General features: G+C 64.6%; 1 protein-coding gene across 2 annotated transcripts; it reads left to right on the forward strand.

Annotated features, from left to right (window-relative positions):
* Positions 1–3,843: 3,843 nt before the first annotated feature.
* Positions 3,844–17,690, forward strand: SLC7A5 (solute carrier family 7 member 5). 2 transcript variants are annotated; one of them, XM_040982256.1, is made up of 11 exons: positions 3,903–4,437; positions 11,140–11,265; positions 12,084–12,095; positions 13,872–13,977; positions 14,174–14,218; positions 14,688–14,811; positions 15,155–15,258; positions 15,681–15,777; positions 16,188–16,337; positions 16,985–17,162; positions 17,542–17,690. In XM_040982256.1, exons 1-11 carry the CDS (start codon positions 3,903–3,905, stop codon positions 17,595–17,597), a joined length of 1,533 nt encoding a protein of 510 aa, XP_040838190.1. In that variant the 3' UTR covers positions 17,598–17,690. The 2 variants fall into 2 exon arrangements, with proteins under 2 accessions (XP_040838189.1, XP_040838190.1); XM_040982255.1 differs by lacking the exon at positions 12,084–12,095 and having other exon boundaries at positions 3,844–4,437.
* The last annotated feature ends 2,316 nt before the right edge of the window (positions 17,691–20,006 follow it).

Genomic DNA, 20,006 nt, shown 5'->3' on the forward strand with positions numbered 1-20,006 from the left:
GTGGCAGGCTGCAGGGTGAGGCCTGCGGTCTTGCTGGCCATGGTGTCCTGCTGTGAGGCCCGAGTGCTGGGGACCCGGATATGAGGTTGAGCCCCTGAGGACGGGGCGGGGCCAAGCGCAGCCACACTTGGCACCTCAGGGCTGCCGGCCTGGGGCGTGAGCCCCCAGTCAAGCTGGGGAGAGGACATCAAGCCAGCTGCTGGACACTGTGCTCAGGCCGGACACTGCCCTGGTGCGGACGCGCGCGGGTGGGCGCTGTCCTGGTGCAGATGCTGCCCTGGTGTGGACGCGCGCGGGTGGGCGCTGTCCTGGTGCGGATGCGCGCGGGTGGGCGCTGTCCTGGTGTGGACACACTCAGCATGGACATGCTCCGTGTGGATCTGTGCTCAGGGATGCCGTGCTCAGCTCCTTCTGGAGGCTCGGGCTGGAGGAAGGGGGAAAGAAGTGAGATTCTTGTGGTCTCTGCTTCCCATTGCCTGCCCCTTCTTTCAGGGACCCTGTGGTGGCCTGGACCCTAAACCAGCCAGGACCCTTAGCTGGGCAGCCTAAACCACACCTGTGTGTCCTCTGGGCTGGGCGGGAGGGGTGGCCAGGAAGCCGTGGCCCACAGTCAGCCACAGTGGCTGCGGGAAGGACACTGCATCTATGGACGGCCACCTGCTGGATTAGGGTTGGGGTCAGGGTTGCCATGTCCACAGAGACTTGGGGCAGAAAGGCCCAGGATGCACAGGGGCCACTGGGCAGGGGGAAGGTGGGAGGGGCGGGTGCCACGGCAGTCAGGTTACGGCCCCCGCTCACACCAGGCCTGGCATGGCACAGGCCTCGGGAGTGGCACCCAGGGAGCGCCAGCCTCTCTGCCCCCAGCAAAAGTGCTCTTCAGGCCCAGCGCAGCAGCCATGGGCTGACTCCTTGCTGGCAACCACTGCGCTCCCCATGGGCGCTGGTTCGTGTCCTGGTTGCTCCACTTCTCTTCCAGCTCCCTGCCTATGGCCTAGAGGGCTCAAAGGCTTGGGACCATGTGTCCGTGTGGGAGACCCAGCTGAGCCTGTTGGCTCCTGGCTTCAGATCAGCTCAGCTCTGGCCACTTGCACAGTGAACCAACGGACTGAAGATCTTTTTCTCCTTTTCTGTGTAAATCTGACTTTCCAATAAAAATAAACCTTTTATTAAAAAGTTGCTCTTCATCGGGGTGCTTTTGGAAATTGAGTTCCCGTGCCACCCGTCAGATTTTGAGACACCCTGTAAGAGCAGACCCAGCCTGGACACGTCACTACAAAACCACATATCAACGGGAAGAGGAGCCGTTGGCCGGAGCCTCAAAGGCAGCCGCAGGAAAAGCAGAAGCGCTCCTGGCCAGCAGCCAGATGCACAAGGCGTCGGGGCATCCAGGAACGCCTGGCCCTTTAAGGTTTCCTGACTTTGCTTTTATGTTATTTTCTCATTTTGATAAATGCCAGCGTGTGAGAAACTGCCTGTTCCTGGCAGGCTGCCCTGTTCCCATCCCCACGCTCCGAGCACACGTGGCCAGGCCTGTCCGGAGCCCTTGATGCTGTGGGCAGAACCCGCACTTCTCGTGCGCTGGCCCCACCCCGTGCCACCCAGGGCTCATCCACCCGCTCGGGGGTCCCATCTCCCGCCCACCACCCTCCACCTGCGGTACCTTGCTCAGTACCGCTGAACCACGTCTCAGCCACCAGCCCCTCTCTCTCCAGGGCCAAGCAGACCTGGAATCCTCCTGGCCCCACATCCAGGGCAGCCTCATATTGGAGGGGCCACATGCCAGCTCTGCCTTCTCTCCTGCCCCCCCACTCAGCTTCACCCCCACCCTCCACACTTCTCTCCCGAGAACATCAGCTTGGTCCCCTTGCTGTCCCAAGCCAAGGTTTCCCCAGATGTCTGGGACTCGGCCCTAGCTTTTCCCTCCAGGCCCCAAGCCCTGCGTCCACCTGCCACTTCAGACGGCAAAATCGTGAGACTGACCACCCAGAAGCTAGCCTGGCCAAGATGCTCAGAGTCTGTGCTCCTGCGTGCTGCTGGTCCAGGAGGATCCACAGCCCCCGGCCCAGGTCCCTGCGAAGCTGCTGCGGGATGCCCCTCCAGGATACAGGTGTATACGCACCTGCCGGGAGGTACCACTCCCTCTTTGCAGCCAGGAGATTTCACCTGGATGAGCCAGTGGACGGGACTTGGCCACCAAGCACCCTGCAGTTCTGGGTTCAGGAGAAAGTGCTCGTGGCTGCCATGTGCCTAAAAACCAACACCCCCTCGGCCTGCTCCACCCTGTGGCAGGAGACCGAGGGCTGTCAGGCTGGGCTCACGAGGACAAGCAGGACCTGTGAGGACCGGACATGAGGCACAGGACACAGCCTTGGCAGACCTGGGGACTGTGGGGAACAGGTGAGATTCAGCCTGCAGGAAAGCAGCCAGCCAGCAGAGGGCGGCCTCTGCTCAGGGTGGAGAGTTTGGTCTCCAAGCTGTGCTGGGTCCCAGCAGCAGTCAGATTCAGGCGCCAGGTGGACCGTGGAAATGCTCACGGGTTGTTGTCCCCTAACCCCCACCCCCGCGGGGGAGCTGCTTCCGGGGTCCCCAGCTCACAAGGGCTGGGACGGGGGGCTCTGTGACCTCTCGCTTCCCCCTCGGGCGCTCTCGGCCCCAGCAGGAGCTGGCAGGCCCTGCCTGGCACCTGGCAGCCGGCAGGGCCCGGGGCTCAGCTGCTGTAACTTCAGCCCCCAGGCTCGCCCCTCTCACCCTCGTGGGAGACCAGCTTGGAGATCCTGGCTCCTGGTCCAGCAGCCATCTGCGGAGTGGACCAGCGGATGGAAGATCTCTCTCGTTCTGCTTTCCAGAGCCAACACTGTGACACTTCTGGGTATACTGCATCCCACAGGGGCGCCAGTTCAAGCCCTGGCTGCTCTGCTTCAGGTTCAACTCGTTAATATCTGGAAGCAATAGCCGATGGTCTCTGTCGCCACGTGAAATTCCTGCCTCCTGGCTTTGGTCCAGCTCAGCCCTGGCCGTTGTGGCCGAACCAAGGGGTGGGAGATCCCTCCCTCTCTGTCATCAATAATCCTGTTTATAAAAAGCTTATGGAAAAGTGGAATTAAAGAATGTTTATTTTGAAATCAGAAGTCCCTGCATAGTTTATTCCTCATATGTATCTTCTGGGAACTCCTTGAAGACTTGGAAATCTGCACCAAAAAGTGTCTCCAGGCTACATGTCCCACTAGCGTTGGGAAGCGTTCTCTCCCTGGGAGGGACAGCCTTGGGGTGGGAGCCACTAGGGAGGGGACCGGTGACTCAAAGGCCTGCCCGGCCAGGACAGGGCTGTGCCCACTGCTGGTCAAACAAGTGCCACCCCCGGCTGGCCTCTCACAGGGTGGCACCTGCTGGGTCCCCCTGCAGGGGCAGATTTTCCTGGCTCGACCCTGGTCCCCCCAGCAGTCCTACAGGGCACCTTAACGCCCCCCTAGCCCTCCACTTGCCAAGGCACTGTTAGCTAGTCAGCTGGTGAGTGATCTTCCAGCTGGCCCCACCACCTGCCCTGGGGCTGCAGCCGCAGGAGCAGAGGTGCAGGAGGGCAGGGTCCCCTGAGCACCCTCACTCTGGGGCTGGCCCTGCATCCCCGTCTGCGCCTCCCCGCCCTCCAGCATCTCCCTCCAGCAGCCCGAGCCCATGCCCACTGCGCGGCCACCTGGCCCTCGGCCAGCGCGGACCCGGCGCCCCCCGGCTGTGGGGCAGGGGCGGGGCCTCGGGCGGGGCGGGGCCTCGGCGGGCGCGCCGGCCAACGGGCGGCGGCGGCGGGCGCGGGGCGTGGCCTGGGCGGCCGCAAGGACATAAAAGGCGGCGCGCGGGCGGGCGCTGGCTGACGCAGGGCGCGCGGGCAGCTGGGCAGCCGGGCGGGCATGGCGGGCGCGGGCCCGAAGCGGCGTGCGGCGGCGGCGGCGGCCCCGGCCAGGCAGGAGGAGCAGCAGGCGCGGGAGAAGATGCTGGGGGCGGCGGGGCGCGAGGCCGCCGAGGGGGGCGAGGGCGTGGCCCTGCAGCGCAACATCACGCTGCTCAATGGCGTGGCCATCATCGTGGGCACCATCATCGGCTCGGGCATCTTCGTGACGCCCACCGGCGTGCTCAAGGAGGCCGGCTCGCCGGGGCTGTCGCTGGTCGTGTGGGCCGTGTGCGGCGTCTTCTCCATCGTGGGCGCTCTGTGCTACGCCGAGCTGGGCACCACCATCACCAAGTCCGGCGGCGATTACGCGTACATGCTCGAGGTCTACGGCTCGCTGCCCGCCTTCCTCAAGCTCTGGATCGAGCTGCTCATCATCCGGCCCTCGTCGCAGTACATCGTGGCGCTCGTCTTCGCCACCTACCTGCTCAAGCCCGTCTTTCCCACCTGCCCCGTGCCCGAGGAGGCCGCCAAGCTCGTGGCCTGCCTCTGCGTGCGTGAGTAGGGGCCCCGGGGTGGGGCGGTGGCGTCCCCGGGTCCCGCCTCGGCGCGCACCCCTGGGGCCCCGCCAGCTGCCGCGCGCCGCTCTCCATTCATTCCGGGCCAGCCCCTGGGGGGCGCGGCTGGGCTGGGGGAGACCCCGGCCCGGCCCCCGCGCGCGCTCTGCGCGGCACGTGGGCGCGCCTGGCCCTGTCTAGCAATAGCCCGTGCGGATTGCAAGCGCACACCACGTGGAGCGGCTGAGCACTTCCTGTCTGGGTTCTCTGAACTCAGTGACTGCTCAGGCGGAATCGCAGTTATTAAACACACACACACGCACACACACGCATTCATTTCTGCCCTTGCCACAGCGCGCGGGCAGACTGTGAGGGAAGCTGGGGAGGGAGCCCCACTGATTCAGGCTCCTGTGCCAGGCATCCAGACAAGGGGTCCTGTGCCCCAAGCGGTGTACCCGTGCCCTCCGCTTTTTGGCCCGAGGCGGTTTCTCGGCTCACCCTCTGGCCAACCTTGGCAGCCCGAGGCTTGTGCACTGAGCGAGGCCAGCTGGCCTGACCACTGGGCCCCGGGGAACTTGGCGGTGCTGTTGGGTGGTCTGGAGGGCCTGGGGCGAGCGTGAGACCCTGCCCTGAGGGAGGGCCGGGTCAGGACTGTGGGGGCGAGGAGGCCCCAGGATGGCGCGCTGGCCTGGCTGTGAGTGCTGGCTTGGCGGCCTTCCACATCCAGTCTTGTGGGCGCGCGGGTGCTGGGCAGGCGTGGGAAAGGCCTCGGAAGTGACCAAGGGTGGAACTTTCCTCATTTTGTCTTTTGAATGCGTGAGGACTCCATGAGGCCCCATGCCTCCCCGTCAGCCCGCCTCCAGATATGCGGCCCACAGTGTATCCTTCTGGAACGTTCCCTGCCCCTCTCCCCAGGGTGTTCTTGCTCTTGTTGCCTCAGGGACAACTTGTCCTCCACCTTCTCTTCCTTGAGGCTTGTTCTGGTGCAGGACATGCGGGTCTGTGGCCCTTCCTGGGGGTGCCGCCGGGCCCCCGGGGGCCAGGTCCGGGTCCAGAGTTCCCTGGGACTCTGTCATGGTTCCCCCAGCCAGTGCCGAGCCAGGGCGAGGTCCGCAGGCGTCACGGGCTGTGGGAAGGCCCCGGCGTTCGGCCTCGCAAGCCGCCCGAGCACCAGTGGACGGTGGAGAGCGGCAGAAACATCCAGCGCTTCTGCCTTTAGTCTTGACGCTTTCCGAGATCCACGGTCACTCACCTGAAAGCTTCCCTCCGCCAGTGCCGGCCAGGCTCGAGCTGGGAGCCCAGAACTTCTTCTGGGTCTACTTCATGGTTGAGGGAGTCCCCACGCTTGACCTATCACCCACCGCCCCTTGGGGTGTCGGGAGTGGTGCTGGGGCATTCCAGGTGGCAGTTTGGCCAACGCCATCTCTGGGGTCGCTGCTGACCTGGCCTTGCGAGAGGCTTCCAGGGGGTTGCAGGCTGCCTCGAGAGGGGTGGAGGGCGTGCGATACGGGGCACGGCTCGCGGGTGCTGGCTGCGGCTTCACTGAAACGCCTTGGGCCAACGAGAGGCTGGTCCAGCCCTGGGTGGGCGCTGTCCTCGGGGGCCGTGGAACTGCTATGAGTGACATGGGCAGTGGTCAGGGGTCACACGCTCACTGGCTCGGGGAGCTGAAGTTGACTCTGGGCCCTGGGATGGGGCTGCCGCGCCCCCTGGCAGGTGGACGTGGAGGCCTGGCTCTGTTGCCCAGGTGCCTCTGGCCAGGCACAGAGCTAGGGCCCGAGGGGGCCCTGAGTCTCTGAGAAGTAGATCACTGTGCTGGCGGTCTCACAGAGAGAGCTCTGGGCCCTGCCCGTGCCACCTTAGCCCGTGGGCCCTGTGACCTGAGAGCCGCCGGGACCCTTCTCGGCCTCCTGTCTGTGGAATGGCAGCATGCTCGCCAGCCTGGCCGAGGCGAGAGTTCCAGGCCCTTGTGCGGCACGTGACACCAGGGCTCTCGCATGCTGCCCACATCTGTCCAGCAATCCTGCAAGTTGTCTGGTTCTTCCAAAGGGAGGAGGTGTGCTGGAGGGGGCAGGGAGCCCCCGGCTCATGCCCTGCGCCTTCTCCAGCTAGAGGTGCCTTTGCTGCGCCCCGCCCGGGGAGCTCAGGGCTCGAGGTGACTGCTGGATTAGCCCTGGTCAGCTGATTAGAAGGTCAGCCATGGTCACTGCCAGAGAGGGGCCTATGGCCTCCGGTCCCCGTTCCATGTTGAGGGCCCCTCTTCCCCCGCAGCCCCCACTCCTCGATGAGGCTCTGGGTGGTTCCCTGGCGCCAGACAGGCCCGAGCTTCTCTGCAGCCGGGCAATTAGTGCTGGGACCCGCCTTTGCCGGCCCGCCTCAGCCGGTCACGCCAATCACGGGATCTGGGGCAGCAGCCCGCCTGGTGCTTCACAAAGCGCGTGATCCCCAGGCACACGGGAGACCCTTCTTTCCCGGGTCACAGGCTCTTTGATAACCCCAGAGGAGCTGCGGACGCCTGCCCCGCTGGCCTGGGCTCCTCGGGCCAGGGTGAGCAAAGGCTCTGGGAGCGGTGTCCCTTAGGCTGCGAGCTCGGATGCCTTGCTCTCCATGCCGGTCTGCAGTTGGTGCTGTTCCATCTTATGACTGGGAACACCAAGGCGGGAGCAGGTGTCAGGACAATGGCGCCCACGCTGCCCACTGCCCATCATCAGGCTGCCCGTTCGGGGCCGGTGCTTGTCGCCATGTCCAGGCCCTGGACTCTCCGCCCCACACTGTGCTGTCCCCTTCCACCTGGTGCCCCGCTGCCCCAGGGGGACTCGGGTCCAGCAGCCCCTTCCTGCATTCAGCTAGCTGCTCAGGAGGTGGACACTGGCAAGGGGCACCTGTGAGTCAGAGAGGCGTGGCCAGGCCTGGCCCGCCCCGCTGGACTGGCATCTGCCGGCTGTGTGAGGAATTAGCACCGATTCCCCAGAGGAGTTCTGGAGCGCGGTGCGAGCAACCCGACCTGCCCGGGTCAGCCTGACCTTCCGTCGGCAGAAATCTGGCAGGCAGGAGCTGTGTGCGCTGCCCAGCGTGCAGCTGATTCAGAGCCGAGGCCAGCAGTGCAGCCCGGCTCGCCCAGCACTGAGCCCCTGTGCGTGCGCACAGCAGACTGGCGAGCAGGAGGCCCTGCCTGTGGCCCGCCTGGCCCTTCTGCGTGGGGCCCCGGTGCGGCCTGTGGAGCTGCTGCGGGAAGCCCCAGTGGGTCCTGGAAGCGTGCTTGCCGGCACCCCTCCCCCAGGCCTATGTTGCTGATTCGGGAACCCCAGGGGTGCAGAAGCTGTGTGCCATGTAATCCTGGCCGCTCTCACATTGAGCCAAGCTCCTGACTGTTTCACAGATGTTGCTGGTGCCGGGCCGTGAATTGGTCCTGGGGGAGCTGTGCGGTCATCCCGCCATCCTGTGCTGCCCTCAGAGGACCAGGGTGGAGGAAGGGGCTCAGGAGACCTGGGGGGGTCCTCCACTCCCTGGGCTGCACAGCACGCTGACCCCGCTGTCACGGGGATGCCGCCGAGTCCTTGTCCCAAGTCTAGTGGGTTCTTCTCAACTGGTCTTGCTGTTGGAGGGACGGAGCGTTCAGGCCCAAGCAGGCACGCCAAGTGTCCTCGGGGCCTTAGACCGGGCGCCCGATGCATGTCTGCGGGCCGTTTGCCAGAGGGAGCGGACTGAAGCCACCCTGCCTGTCAGAGCCCCAGCCCTTTCCCCCATGGGAGCCTGCCACTCACAGGCCTGCCTTGCCACCCCGGGCTGTGACAGCCACAGCGTGTGGAGCTGTGCAGTCGGCTGGTCAGCCGCCAGCTCCTCTGTCCCTCGACCTTTTGGCCGTGTGGCACGTATACCTCGGCTCCCGAATGTGATGCTTGCGGCCCAAGCTGGGGGTCTCTGTTGACCATGTTGGATGGGAGGGGCGTCCCCTTGGCTGGAGGCGCCCATCTCCGTGGCCATGGCTGGCGGCTCAGCCTTCCTTCTGGAGGCCAGGTCAGGCCTGGGAAAGCTGCCACCCCTCCCCGAGATTGGGGTGTCCGCCTAGGTGGGGACCAGGGATTCACTTGTCTCCGAGGCATCTGTTATTCTGGGGGAATCCGACAGTGCGTCTGAGGGGGAGGCGGATGGCACCCCTGCCCAGAGGAACCCTGGGCCTGGAAAGGCCAGGCAGCCACCTCTGCCACATGTGCTTTGGTGCCTACTGTGTATGCTGGGCAAGGCCCAGAGTGCCCGGGGCAGGCCACTAGCTAGCAGTCCCCCAGTCAGCTGCTGTACTTGGCATGCCTGGGTGTCCAGGCTGGCCACTTCCCCTGTCCTGACCAGGTCGTGTGGTGCCACTGCTGGTGGTCCCTCTCAGGGACCGTGTGGTCCTCACCTGCCTGGCAGCTTTGCCCCTTTTCACTGAGTCTGCCAGTGATGCCAGCAGCACACCTGCTGAAGTGGGCGGAGGCTGCTTGCCTGTACTGGTGCCATGCTCCGAGTGGACACTGGGCACCCTCTGGGTGTGACCTCTGACCTTGCTCAGGTACCTGATACCTGGTGCTGCTGGTAAGACCCAGGCCCTGCTGGGGCCACCGCTTACACGGCCACCCTCTCGATGGGCAGGGCTGTGGGGGCTGCGTGGGGCTCCACGCTTGGGTCCTGGGTCACTGTCCCTTCCTGGGCTTTGGCCAGCCCCGCTCACCAGGCAGAGCCCAAGTTGGAGGTGTGACGGGTAGTCTCCCAGAAGAGGTCCCGTCCTGCTGGGCTGCACAGCTGGGTCAGCTGGGGTTTCCTTCCACGGGGCAGCCCTCGGTGGGCCCGAGGGAGTGGCAGAAGGCACAGATCAGAGCTCAGCTCCTGTCACCCTACCAGCCAGGAAGAAGAGAGACGGCTCAGTCAGCCCTTATCTGCTGGTCCTGCTGTGCCTGTGGGCCAGGCAGCTGTGCTTATCTGGGGCTGCCCGGGGCAGGGGCAGAGCTACGCCCTGCTCTGCTGGGGGCACAGCTGCTACCTCCCAGCCCCCACGTCCGGGGCGGTGGCCGAGTCCCCCCAGTCTTGGGGAGTGATGAAGGGGTACAGGGCCCAGGTGTACTGATTTGTTTATTTACATTTACTTTGAAATGTCAAGACAAAGAGCCCTGGGACCAAGACTTTGTTCACATGCTCTTCAAAGTCACTGAGCTTTGAAACTTCTTGTTTGTTTTTTTATTTATTTATAGAAGGAAAACACGGGAAAGACCCTTGTTCTGTCAAGGCAGCCATGCCCCCTGACTCGCACGTCCCTGGCTGTGTGTAGGGACACCTGCTTTTGTCCCTATCCGGGCAGCCTGCCCCCCATCCACCCCCGCCCTGGGGACTTTCTCAGGGCACCTGCATGAGGTGGTGGCCAGTGTGGTGGCACCAGACCACGGGTGGCATCCCAGAGTGAGGGCAAGTGGATTCTGAGAGGCTTGGGGTCTTGTCCGTGGGGTGCAGGGAGACTCCGGAAAGGGGGTACCTGGGCAAGGTGCCAGCTGCCATGCCATGCTCCTCTGGCTCCCACAGCCCGCCCATTGTGGTGGGGAAAAAAGGCTTGTGGAAGTGTCTGGGCTGCCAGCTGCCAGCCGCAGGCTGAATGCGATCGTTGAGTGATGCAATCCTCCAGCCGCTTGCAAGCGTAGGGGCGGGCCCAGCTGGGGAGGCGGGGTGCTGCGTCTGGCCCCAGGAGCGGGGTGGCGTCGGCAGAGCTGGCTCCTGGATGAGTCCTCTGAGACTTGGGGAAACAGAACATTTAAAAAACAAGTATCAGAGACACAGAAATCCTGCTCCCGTGAGATCACCTCCCAGGCGCCTGAGCCAGGCTGGAGCACCAGCCCAGGCACGTGGACCACGCTGCCCTGCTGCCTCCCAGGGAGCCGGCTGGGACTGGTCAGGGCTGCAGGTGACCCCCGTCCCATCCTGTGGGTGCCCTCCACGCTGAGCTTCTCCAGGTTTCACGCCCTGGCAAGCTGGCCCCGGTGCCTGTGTGTGCCCTGGAGAAGGGCCTGGGCACCAGTCCTGCCCGCCAGGCAGCTCCCAGGTTTTCTGTCTTCTGAGCCAGCAGCTCTCGTCTGCTGGTTGGCCTGTGGTGCTGGGGCCTGAGGTCAGGGCTTGGCAGGCGAGCTGTGGCCACAAAGGTGGCCCTAAGGCTCCCTTGGAGGGGATGCCCTGCTTAGACCCCAAGGAGTGTCCCGGCTGGGGTGGACATGGCCCTGCTCCAGGTGCTGCTGTCCCTGGAGCCCCAGGCCGTACAGCAGCAAGGAGTCCTAGAAGCTAGATTTCAGCTCAGTGATGGCTAGCAGCCCACCTGCCCACCCACCCTTACATGGGGTGTCTGGGATTCTTCCCAGGAGCTGCCAGACAGCCCTTCGGGGTGCACCATAACGCTTCCAACCTGCATGCCCACTCCTCGTGGCCGTCCACAGGGATGCTGCCCTCACTGCCAGCCCCGTCACCAGGGACGCTCCCCCTGGAGAAGGGCCCTGCCAGCCACGCTGCAGCCGGGGGGCTCTGCCTGTCGCATAAATAAAAATCCATGTCTGTTTAAAAGGAGATTCTTTTGGTCGTGGTGTTGCAAAAGCTTCATGCTTTCATCCTTAACTGAGAGGTGGGAGCACTCTGCTGCAGCTGGCCGTGGCACCTGCCTGCCGGGCCTCACACTGCCCTCTGTCCTCACAGTGCTGCTCACAGCCGTGAACTGCTACAGCGTGAGGGCCGCCACGCGTGTCCAGGACGCCTTCGCCGCCGCCAAGCTCCTGGCCCTGGCGCTCATCATCCTGCTGGGGTTCGTCCAGATTGGCAAGGGTGAGTGCTGCTGGTGCCCGTGGGGGATCTGTCCCCGAGGGGCGGGACGGGACTGGCGGGAGCGTGAGGCAGGCACGTGGCCCAGGGGCAGCATGGCATGGGATGGGCAGGCAGCATGGGGCAGGCCAGGGCAACATGGGTTGGGACGGGCAGGCAGCGTCGGGTGGGATGGTAGGGTGGGGCGTGGCACTGGTCCTGAGATACCATGTATGTTCTAACCAGTACCCTCCATGATCACATACTGGTCAGCTCCCCGCATCCTGACCACGGGCTGGTCACTTGGAGCTTGCACAGTTCTTGGGTTTGTCCAGAAAGTGGGGTGCCTGCCTTCGGCCCTGAGCAGGACTGTAGGGGAACCTCCGCCCTCAGGGCTGCTGGGGCCGTGGCACGAGGGCCAGTGCGCTCAGCTGTTCTGGATGCCTGGAGCCCAGGGACACAGCCTTGGAGAGACGCCTGTCTTCAGGGGGTCTGACCATGAGGACTCTTTCCATGCCAGTGCGTGAGGGTGCAGCCGAGTGGGAATGGCTGTGACATGAGGGTGGGGGTCTGGCTGCGTCCACCCTGGTCTGTGGCCACCGGCCCGGTCGCCCAGGAGCCTCCTCACTGGCCCTGGCCTGCCCGCCCTTCCAAGTCTGCTGAAGTCCCCTGGGAGTCAGCCCAGACAGGGCCTGAATGGTGGGAGCTTCTCGAACAGTCCACGGGGAGCCCGGTCCTGTTGCCCTCATGGGGGTCATACCGGGACAGATGGGACGTGGACTGAGGTGCAGCCTGCCAGCCCCGGGTCCTGGGGTGTTCTCAGGCTCAAAGCTGACCACCAGCTCTGGGCCTGGGTGAGGCCTGTGCCCACCTCGGGCTGGGTCTTGCCCTCTGTGCACATGGGGCCAGGCAGGGCGGCTGTGGTCCTGCTGCTGGTGGCCTTCCTGTCCCCTCGGGCGCTGTGTGTGGTGGACCCCTTCAGGGGACCCTGGCCAGCAGGGGCTGTCCTACAGTCTCCAGGTTGCTGTGGCCTCAGTCTTGCAGCCGTCCCCTCCGGCCTCTGAGGGAGGGACTGGAAATGAAGCGGGGTCAGGGCTGCTGGGGCAGTCCCGCTCTGTTCGCCCATCCTGAGGTGCTTCTCCCAGCCTCGCTGGACAGGGTGGACAGAGCTGGCCTGTGCTGCAGGCCAGGGGGAGCCAAGGGCCCTGGCAGTAGGCTGCTGGGGAGGCCTTGGCTGCCACCGCTGCCACAGCCCATGCCTGAGGTAGGGGTGGGGGTCTGGGCTTGACAATGCCTGGTGGCTCCCCTTGTCCACAGCCATTGCCAAATGACCCACTTGCAGGTGGCATATCCCGAGCTACCATCCCCCAGGCCGGGTCCCCTCTGGCTGGGCACCAGGCCCAGACGGCCGTTCCCTCCCTCAGTCCTCTAAGCCAGCCTGGAGCCGAGCTGTGGTCAGAACAGGGCCAGGGGTGGGCAGGCAGAGTCCCGTCCCCCAGCGTGGGTACCCTGGGCCTTAGCGGAGTGTGCCAGCTCCATGATGGCTCGGGGCGTCCGGCCCAGTCAGTGCCCTGGGCCCGCAGCCCTGGCACCTGCTCTTTTGTGTCCGTGGGGACCGGGCAGCCTGTATGTATTTGGTCAGGCGCCCAGGGAGGCTAAGGCCTCGTGCTCTGGGCGGACATCCAGCACAGCCCAGGTCGGTCCCTGCCCACACAGTACTGTGTGTGCTGCGGAGTCTGAATTGGAGCTCTCCCCCACATCCTGTGCCCCCAGGGCCGGGTACAGCCTGGAGGGACTTGAGGTGGCTCCTGAACAGCCGAATGTGTGGCAGGCACGGTCCTGCCCCTCCCACCTGTCGGCTGCTGGAGGTGGTGTGGTCGGGGTGCCTGGATGTGCTGATGGAAGTCTGTGCGTGCCCCCTCAGGAAGGCCTCACCTATCCTGGGCGGATGCTGTCCTCGTGTGGCCATTCTGTCGCTACAGCCCACTGAATCTGTGAGCCATGGGCCAGCCGAGGCCTGTCTGTCTGAGGCGGCAGGGCCCTGGGGTCTGCACCGGCCGCGTCCCCAGGGCCCCAGGGAACGGTAGGGAGCTGAGGCCTGGATCCTCACAGAGCGGAAGGCCTGTATGTACCTCAGTTCCCCACATGTAGGACAGATGTCCCCCCCTCCATGGGCGTGTGGGCCCTGGGGACACAGCCGGGCTTTGACTCAGAGGAGTGGCGCATTCCAGAACATTCTGTGGAAGGCAGACAGGAGGGAGCCAGACAGAGGTGCTGTGGGCGGCCCTGCTGAAAGAAGCCCTGTCCCGAGCTGCTCCCAGCCAGGCCGCTGACCACCGTGTGACCGCCAGGCCTGGGAGAGGGCCTCCCTCGAGGACACAGCCTCTGAAGGAAGATCACGTGCCACTCCGGCCACTTCCTGCCGACCCCATCCTGCCGAGAGGTGGTCACCCTGGGCACAGCCCCCCTGCTGCCCATGTCGCTGGGCTGAGAGGGCCAGGAGCCTCCGGATGAACAGGGGACACGCGTGTGAAGCCGTGATCGGAGTCCAGGCCGTGGACTTGCAGTCGAGTTGGGTCCCGTCCCCGAGTTGTTCTTGCTCTGACCTCTGTGTACCCTGTCTCCCGCAGGCGACGTGTCCAACCTCAACCCCAAGTCCTCCTTTGAAGGCACCAACTGGGATGTGGGGAACATCGTGCTGGCTTTGTACAGCGGCCTCTTTGCCTACGGAGGATGGTGGGTGACCCAGGCTGGGCACCCTGAGGGGGCCCAGGGTGTGGGGGGCCGGGACAGGGAGGCTGAGGAAGGCCGAGCGCCCCGCTGCTGGCCGCCCCCGCTGCTGGCCGCCCCCGCCATCTGCCCTAGGTTCTGGGTCCTACCACCTGCGTAACGGGGTGGGCACCGAGCCTTCAGCTGTGCTCTCTGCTCCTAGGAATTACTTGAATTTCGTCACAGAAGAGATGATCAACCCTTACAGGTAGGTGTCAGGCCCGTGGGGCCATCCCTGCGTCATGGTGGGAGAGGGGTCCCAGCCTCAGTGGGGAGGGCCTGGCGCCGGCACAGGGGTCACGGGCCCTCAGTCGTTGCATGGAACTGTGCGAGTTGGCACTGGATACCCCAGAGAAGTGCCATCACACGTGACTGTGAGCTGACGCCAGAGTGTGTACGTGTGTACGCATGTGTGCACACGGGCCACCTGGGCTGGCAGGGAGGGCTGTGGGCCATCACACTGGGCTACCTGCTGCGCCCTCCGGAACCCTCATAGTCTCCTCAGGAGTCCCTTCTCAGATGGGTCGTCAAGGCCCGCGGTGCAGTGTCTGCCCCGTTGCAGGAAGAGCCATTGGCCGCCCCAGACCCAGAGGAGCCCGGTGGTGTGGGGCCCGGCCCTCAGGTCTGTCCCCTCATCCCGGGCTGTGCTGTGACCGTGTCCCGCGTGTCCCGTCCAGAAACCTGCCCCTGGCCATCATTATCTCCCTGCCCATCGTCACGCTGGTGTACGTGCTCACAAACTTGGCCTACTTCACCACGCTGTCCACTGAGCAGATGTTGACATCAGAGGCCGTGGCCGTGGTAAGACAGTCTGCCCTCCAGCCTCCCAGCAGGTGCCTGGGCAGGCCCAACCACCCAGAGAGTTTAGGCTCAGGGCTGTCACAGCTGGGGTGGAGTCTGCTGGGCTACCGCGGTGGGGGGAGGGCCTTGCCTGCCCTCCTGGGGGTCGTGGGTGGGGAGGGTCTGACACACGAGTGTTGGGAGGCGCCTGCTGCCCCGACGTGAGCATGCCGGTGAGGGCAGCGGGGCCCGGGGCCGTCCACGTGGGGTTGGGTCAAGGCAGCAGGCCAGGCTGGCGCCGCCCTCCTGAGAAAACCTCCAGAGGGGTCGGGCTAGAAGAGGGCTCAGCTCCCCGTCTACCTAGGACTTCGGGAACTACCACCTGGGAGTCATGTCCTGGGTCATCCCCGTCTTCGTGGGTTTGTCCTGCTTCGGCTCAGTCAATGGGTCCCTCTTCACGTCCTCCAGGTGAGTGCCAGCAGCCGCTGCTGCTTAACATTCCCCCGTGCACTTGAAGGGCAGACTGTCAGGGGGCAGAGAGAGCTTCCGTGCACTGGCTCACAGCCCAAGTGCCTGTCACAGCCAGGCCTGGCCCAGGGACGCGTGGCGTCTCCCCCAAGGGTGGCGGGCAGCTGGGCTGGGAGCATGGAGCAGACACCAGCACTGGATCTAAGAGTTGCTGGTGTGGGCTGTGGACCCCCAAGGCGCTGCCGAGCCCCGGCCACTAGCCGCCCAAGCCTGGGCTTTGTTGCCAAGCGACACACAAGGACAGTTGTTACCTCCATTCATGGCCAACCAGGAGCCAGGAGCCCGGCTTGGGCCTCTGCCTGAGGCGACTGGTCTGCCGCATCCTCCCAGGCCTGGGCTGAGCTTGGCACCTCTGTCCACAGGCTGTTCTTCGTGGGGTCCCGGGAGGGCCACCTGCCTTCGATCCTGTCCATGATCCACCCACACCTCCTGACCCCTGTGCCATCACTCGTGTTCACGGTAAGCCTGGGCAGGCTGGCAGCTCCCAGGGACGGCTGCACATGGGTGCCCGTGTTTCAGGGCAGCTGAGGTCTTTCCTGTTTCCAATCTCCAGGGTGATGTGTGTGGGTGTGGCTCACGTGGGTCCACGCGTCTGCCATTGTGAGCTGCCCCCCAGGCCTCTGCAGCCAGCCGCACCCTGTGCCTAGCCCCTGAGCTCTCCCAGGACTCAGTGCTATCTCCCTTCCCGTGGGTCAGGAATTGGGGTTCTGTGTCTCCAGAAAATGGGCTTGGCTACCTCCCAGAGCCAGGGAGAGGGGAGACGGCAAGGAGGGCTGGGTCAGCCCCCACCAAGGTCCCAGGTGAGGCTTGCCACAACCTTGACCTCGCCTCTCGCCCGGCCGCTCACCACAGCCCGCCCTCTCTTCCAGTGTCTCATGACCCTGCTGTATGCCTTCTCCAAAGACATCTTCTCGGTCATCAACTTCTTCAGCTTCTTCAACTGGCTGTGCGTGGCCCTGGCCATCATCGGCATGATCTGGCTCCGCTACAAAAAGCCGGAGCTGGAGCGGCCCATCAAGGTGCGGGTCTCGGCAGACGCAGGCCCACACGGCCCCCTTAGGGCCCCGGAGCTGGCACATACCCTCCGAACGGACTGGATGGTTCACGGACTCAGGGACACCCCGCAGCCCCTCGAGTGCTGCTGTCAGGAAGCTCCACCAGAGCTCGGTCCTGCAGGAGGAGGGAGCAGCGTTAGTGTGGACGTCAGGGTCAGCCGTGTGTGGGGCTGGGTCGTGGGACCACAGAACACCGCAGGCAGCACAGCCATGTGGCTTGCGTGGCCTGGTCTGGCCCTGTGTCCCGGGCACCCTGCCTGTCTGTGGTCTGGGACACTGCCACGCCAGGTGGGGCTGCAGGCCGGCTTGCTCAAGCCCACCCAGTGGCTAAGGGTCTCCCAAAGACCACTCCTCCCTTGTCAGCACTAGCCACAATTTTTGCAGGAGTGCTGGGCACTTGGTCCCCTGCCAGTGACTGCAGTGGAACTGTGGCCAGAGCTCATAGGGACAGGCAGCTGGCCTCCCTCATGATCCCCGGCCGACCCCCGGCCTCCCCATGGTGCCCTGGCCGACCCTGACCTAGACCCCTGCCCTCCCTGTGGTGCCTGAGCGCTGGCTGACCCCTGCCCTCCCCGCTGTGCCCGGGCCGACCCCGTCCTCTCTGTGCTCAGGTGAACCTCGCCCTGCCTGTGTTCTTCATCCTGGCCTGCCTCTTCCTCATCGCTGTGTCTTTCTGGAAGACGCCGGTGGAGTGTGGCATCGGCTTCACCATCATCCTCAGCGGGCTGCCTGTCTACTTCTTCGGGGTCTGGTGGAAGGACAAGCCCAAGTGGCTCCTCCAGGGCATCTGTGAGTGACTCAGCTGCCGGGCCAACCCCTTGCCCGTGGCCTGTCCACCAGTGGGCAGCAGGCCCTGCCCCATGGCCCGTCCACCAGCGGGCAGCAGGATTGCAGGGTTCAGCTCTTTGGCTCAGAACAGGGGCTTCTATGAGACAGAGCAGCACAGCAGCCTCTCCCCTGCACTGCAGGACCCTCCCCCAGCCCTCCCAGAATGCGCCTGCGGAAGACCCAGGGCCCTGGGGGTCCCGCTCACCCAGGCTGCATTGTCTGAATGTAACAACCCCTGAGGAAGGTTCTGGGTGTGGGGTCCTCACGCCGAGGCAGGTCGCTCCCTGCAGGTCTGGGCACGCCCACTGCTCCACACTAAGCTGCCGTCCTTGTTTCACAGTCTCCGCCACGGCCCTGTGCCAGAAGCTGATGCAAGTGGTCCCCCAGGAGACGTAGTCTGGAGAAGACACGGGACACTCCGACCCACGCCCCCTGTCGACACGTCCCCACGGCCGCCCCAGCCCCCTGGCTCCCTCCACAGGCCGTGCAGCCCAGCCACTGTGAGACTGGTACGGATTTGGGTCCTGAGTCCCAGAAGGTGGCTCTGGGCTGCTTCCCAGGGAGGCCCGTGGTGTGCTCGGGGCAACCCTGGCACCCACCCTGCATTGGACAGCAGTGCTGGGCCCTTCTCACCTTTTTATATCTTTTTTTTTTAACTTAAGTTTCGGGCCTTCACCACCATGGTTATCTCAAGGCAGTTGGGCAGGGGGTGGCACAGCGTTCCCTACACGCCCCGTCCCTGTGGCCAAGGAAGCTACTGAGGCTCAGACACCTCTGTCCGGGCCCCGCGCTTGCACTGGCGGCCAGTGCCACACGTGCATGTGGCCTCGTGTCATTGCTGGAGTCCCTCAGGCAGTCTTTGCCTTAAAACCTGGGGCGACTCCGGGCCCAAACCGCAAACCTCACAGGAGAGGCAGAGGTAGGCTCAGGAGGAGTGAGCCCCTCCTGTGGGGCACAGAGCCCACCACTAGAGAGCTTGGCAGGGTCCCAGGTGTGAGGACCGGGCAGCACAGCAGGCCTAGCCCCCCCACCCCACTCGGGAGTGGGAGATGTGGGCTCTGGCGCCCTCTACTGTACTGAGCCTGGGAGTGGACACTCCAGGGCAGAGCCTCCTGGTGGGTTCCCTCCCCGGGCCGGCTGCCCTCACACTCACTCCCTGGGCTGTCCGGTTCCTGGTGCCCCTCACCGCCTGTCCCCAGCCAGGAAGGACGTCTGGCGGCCTGGAGGACCCTGACAAGCTGTGTAGAAAGGCTGAGACCCTTGGTCCTCCGGGTCCCCGGGTGCACTGCCCCTGCGTGCTGCTGATCCGGGGACGCAGCTCCTATAAAGGCCTGGACGTGGCTGGGCCTGTCCTGGGGCTTCCAGGTTCCCCGCAGCAGGTGCTCTGCCTGCCTGCTAAGGTTGCCCTGGAGACCTCCCAAATGATGCAGGCTCCTCTAGGGTTCCGTGGGGACACCCCTGGGGACATGACCTTACAAGCCGAGCCTCCTCTGAGGGCAAATTCTTCATGGGGCCAGTTGTTGGAGGCCAGCCCTGGAGGCACGGGGCCTGGGCACCCTCTGTAGCACCACCTCTGCATGGCAGAGGTTTTAAGGATCCCACTTGGGAGGCAGGGACCGCCTGGGGCCACGTCCCACGGTGCTGACTTGGGCCTGCCTGCTGGCACGGCCACCTGACGCCCACCATTCCCCCTGGTGTAGACTGAGGCGTCCCCAGGCTCCCCGTGGGCCTCCATGTTTTGTCTGAAGCTCTGTCATGGGCTGCTTTGCTTGTGTGTTCTGTGCTAACATCTAACTCAGAAAAGGCAGCTGGCACGTGTCCACGGGCGGCGGGCGGCTCAGCCCAGCCCGCGGAGTGCTGTGTGCGTGCCCTCGCCGCCAGCATCCTGACCCGGGCGCGTGTCTGTGCTGCCTCCTGCTGTTACTGGCTAACCTGTTACACTGGGCTACTTGGGGTGGGGAGTTATGTTTTGTTTTTTTAATGGATTTGTTTGTGTTTTTCAAGAAAAACAGAATTCTAAGGACCACTGAAGGCCTCATGTAGTCACTTCCTTAGCACCTGGCTGTGGCAGGTGTTCCTGGGGCCCCCCAGACCTGCCGCTGCCACCCACTCCCCCTAAGCAAGGAGACAGCCAGGGCCCTCGGGCTGGGTTCCTGGTGAGGTGCTCCCAGGCTCTGGGAAACTCTGGGTTAAGCCCCAAAGGCACTTGCCGGGGGCGCAAGGAGGGGGCACTTGACTCAGCAGGTGTGGGGATCCCAGCGCCTGCATGGGGCCCTTGTTGTGATGTATTAGATTAGACTTTTGCTGGTGCTGGCTTTCCATGCTCCACTTCCCATCCAGCTCCCTGCCTGTGGCTTGGAACAGCAGTTGGGGGCGGCCCAAAGCCTTGGGACCCTGCACTGCATAGGAGACCCAGGAGAAGCTCCTGACTCCTGGCTCCACACAGTGCAGCTCTGGCTGTTACGGCCATTTGTGGCGTGAGCTAGTAGATGGAAGATGTGTCTTTCTTCACTCTGGCTTCATTTCCTACTCCCACGTCGCCATGCCCTCTGAGTGCCAACACTGAGGCAGATGCAGCTGCTCCAAGTCCTGCCGTGCAGGCCGCACCCAGGAGTCCTGACCCCATGTGGCCCTGGATCTGTGAGACTGCTTCCCCGTTCCCCCACGTAGGGGTCAGGCCAAGCCCTGGGCCTGGAGGAGCGTGGACGCCCCAACATCACCTCTGCCTGTTTTTAGTGGGTCCTGAAGGGACACTCTGAGCTGACCCCCCGACCCCATGCACCTGCTGGACCAGGTAGCCCCCCC

This window comes from Ochotona curzoniae, unplaced genomic scaffold, assembly GCF_017591425.1.
Source record: "Ochotona curzoniae isolate NIBS_2020 unplaced genomic scaffold, NIBS_Ocur_1.0 contig_3622, whole genome shotgun sequence".
In the NCBI taxonomy this organism is placed as follows: Eukaryota; Metazoa; Chordata; class Mammalia; order Lagomorpha; family Ochotonidae; genus Ochotona; species Ochotona curzoniae.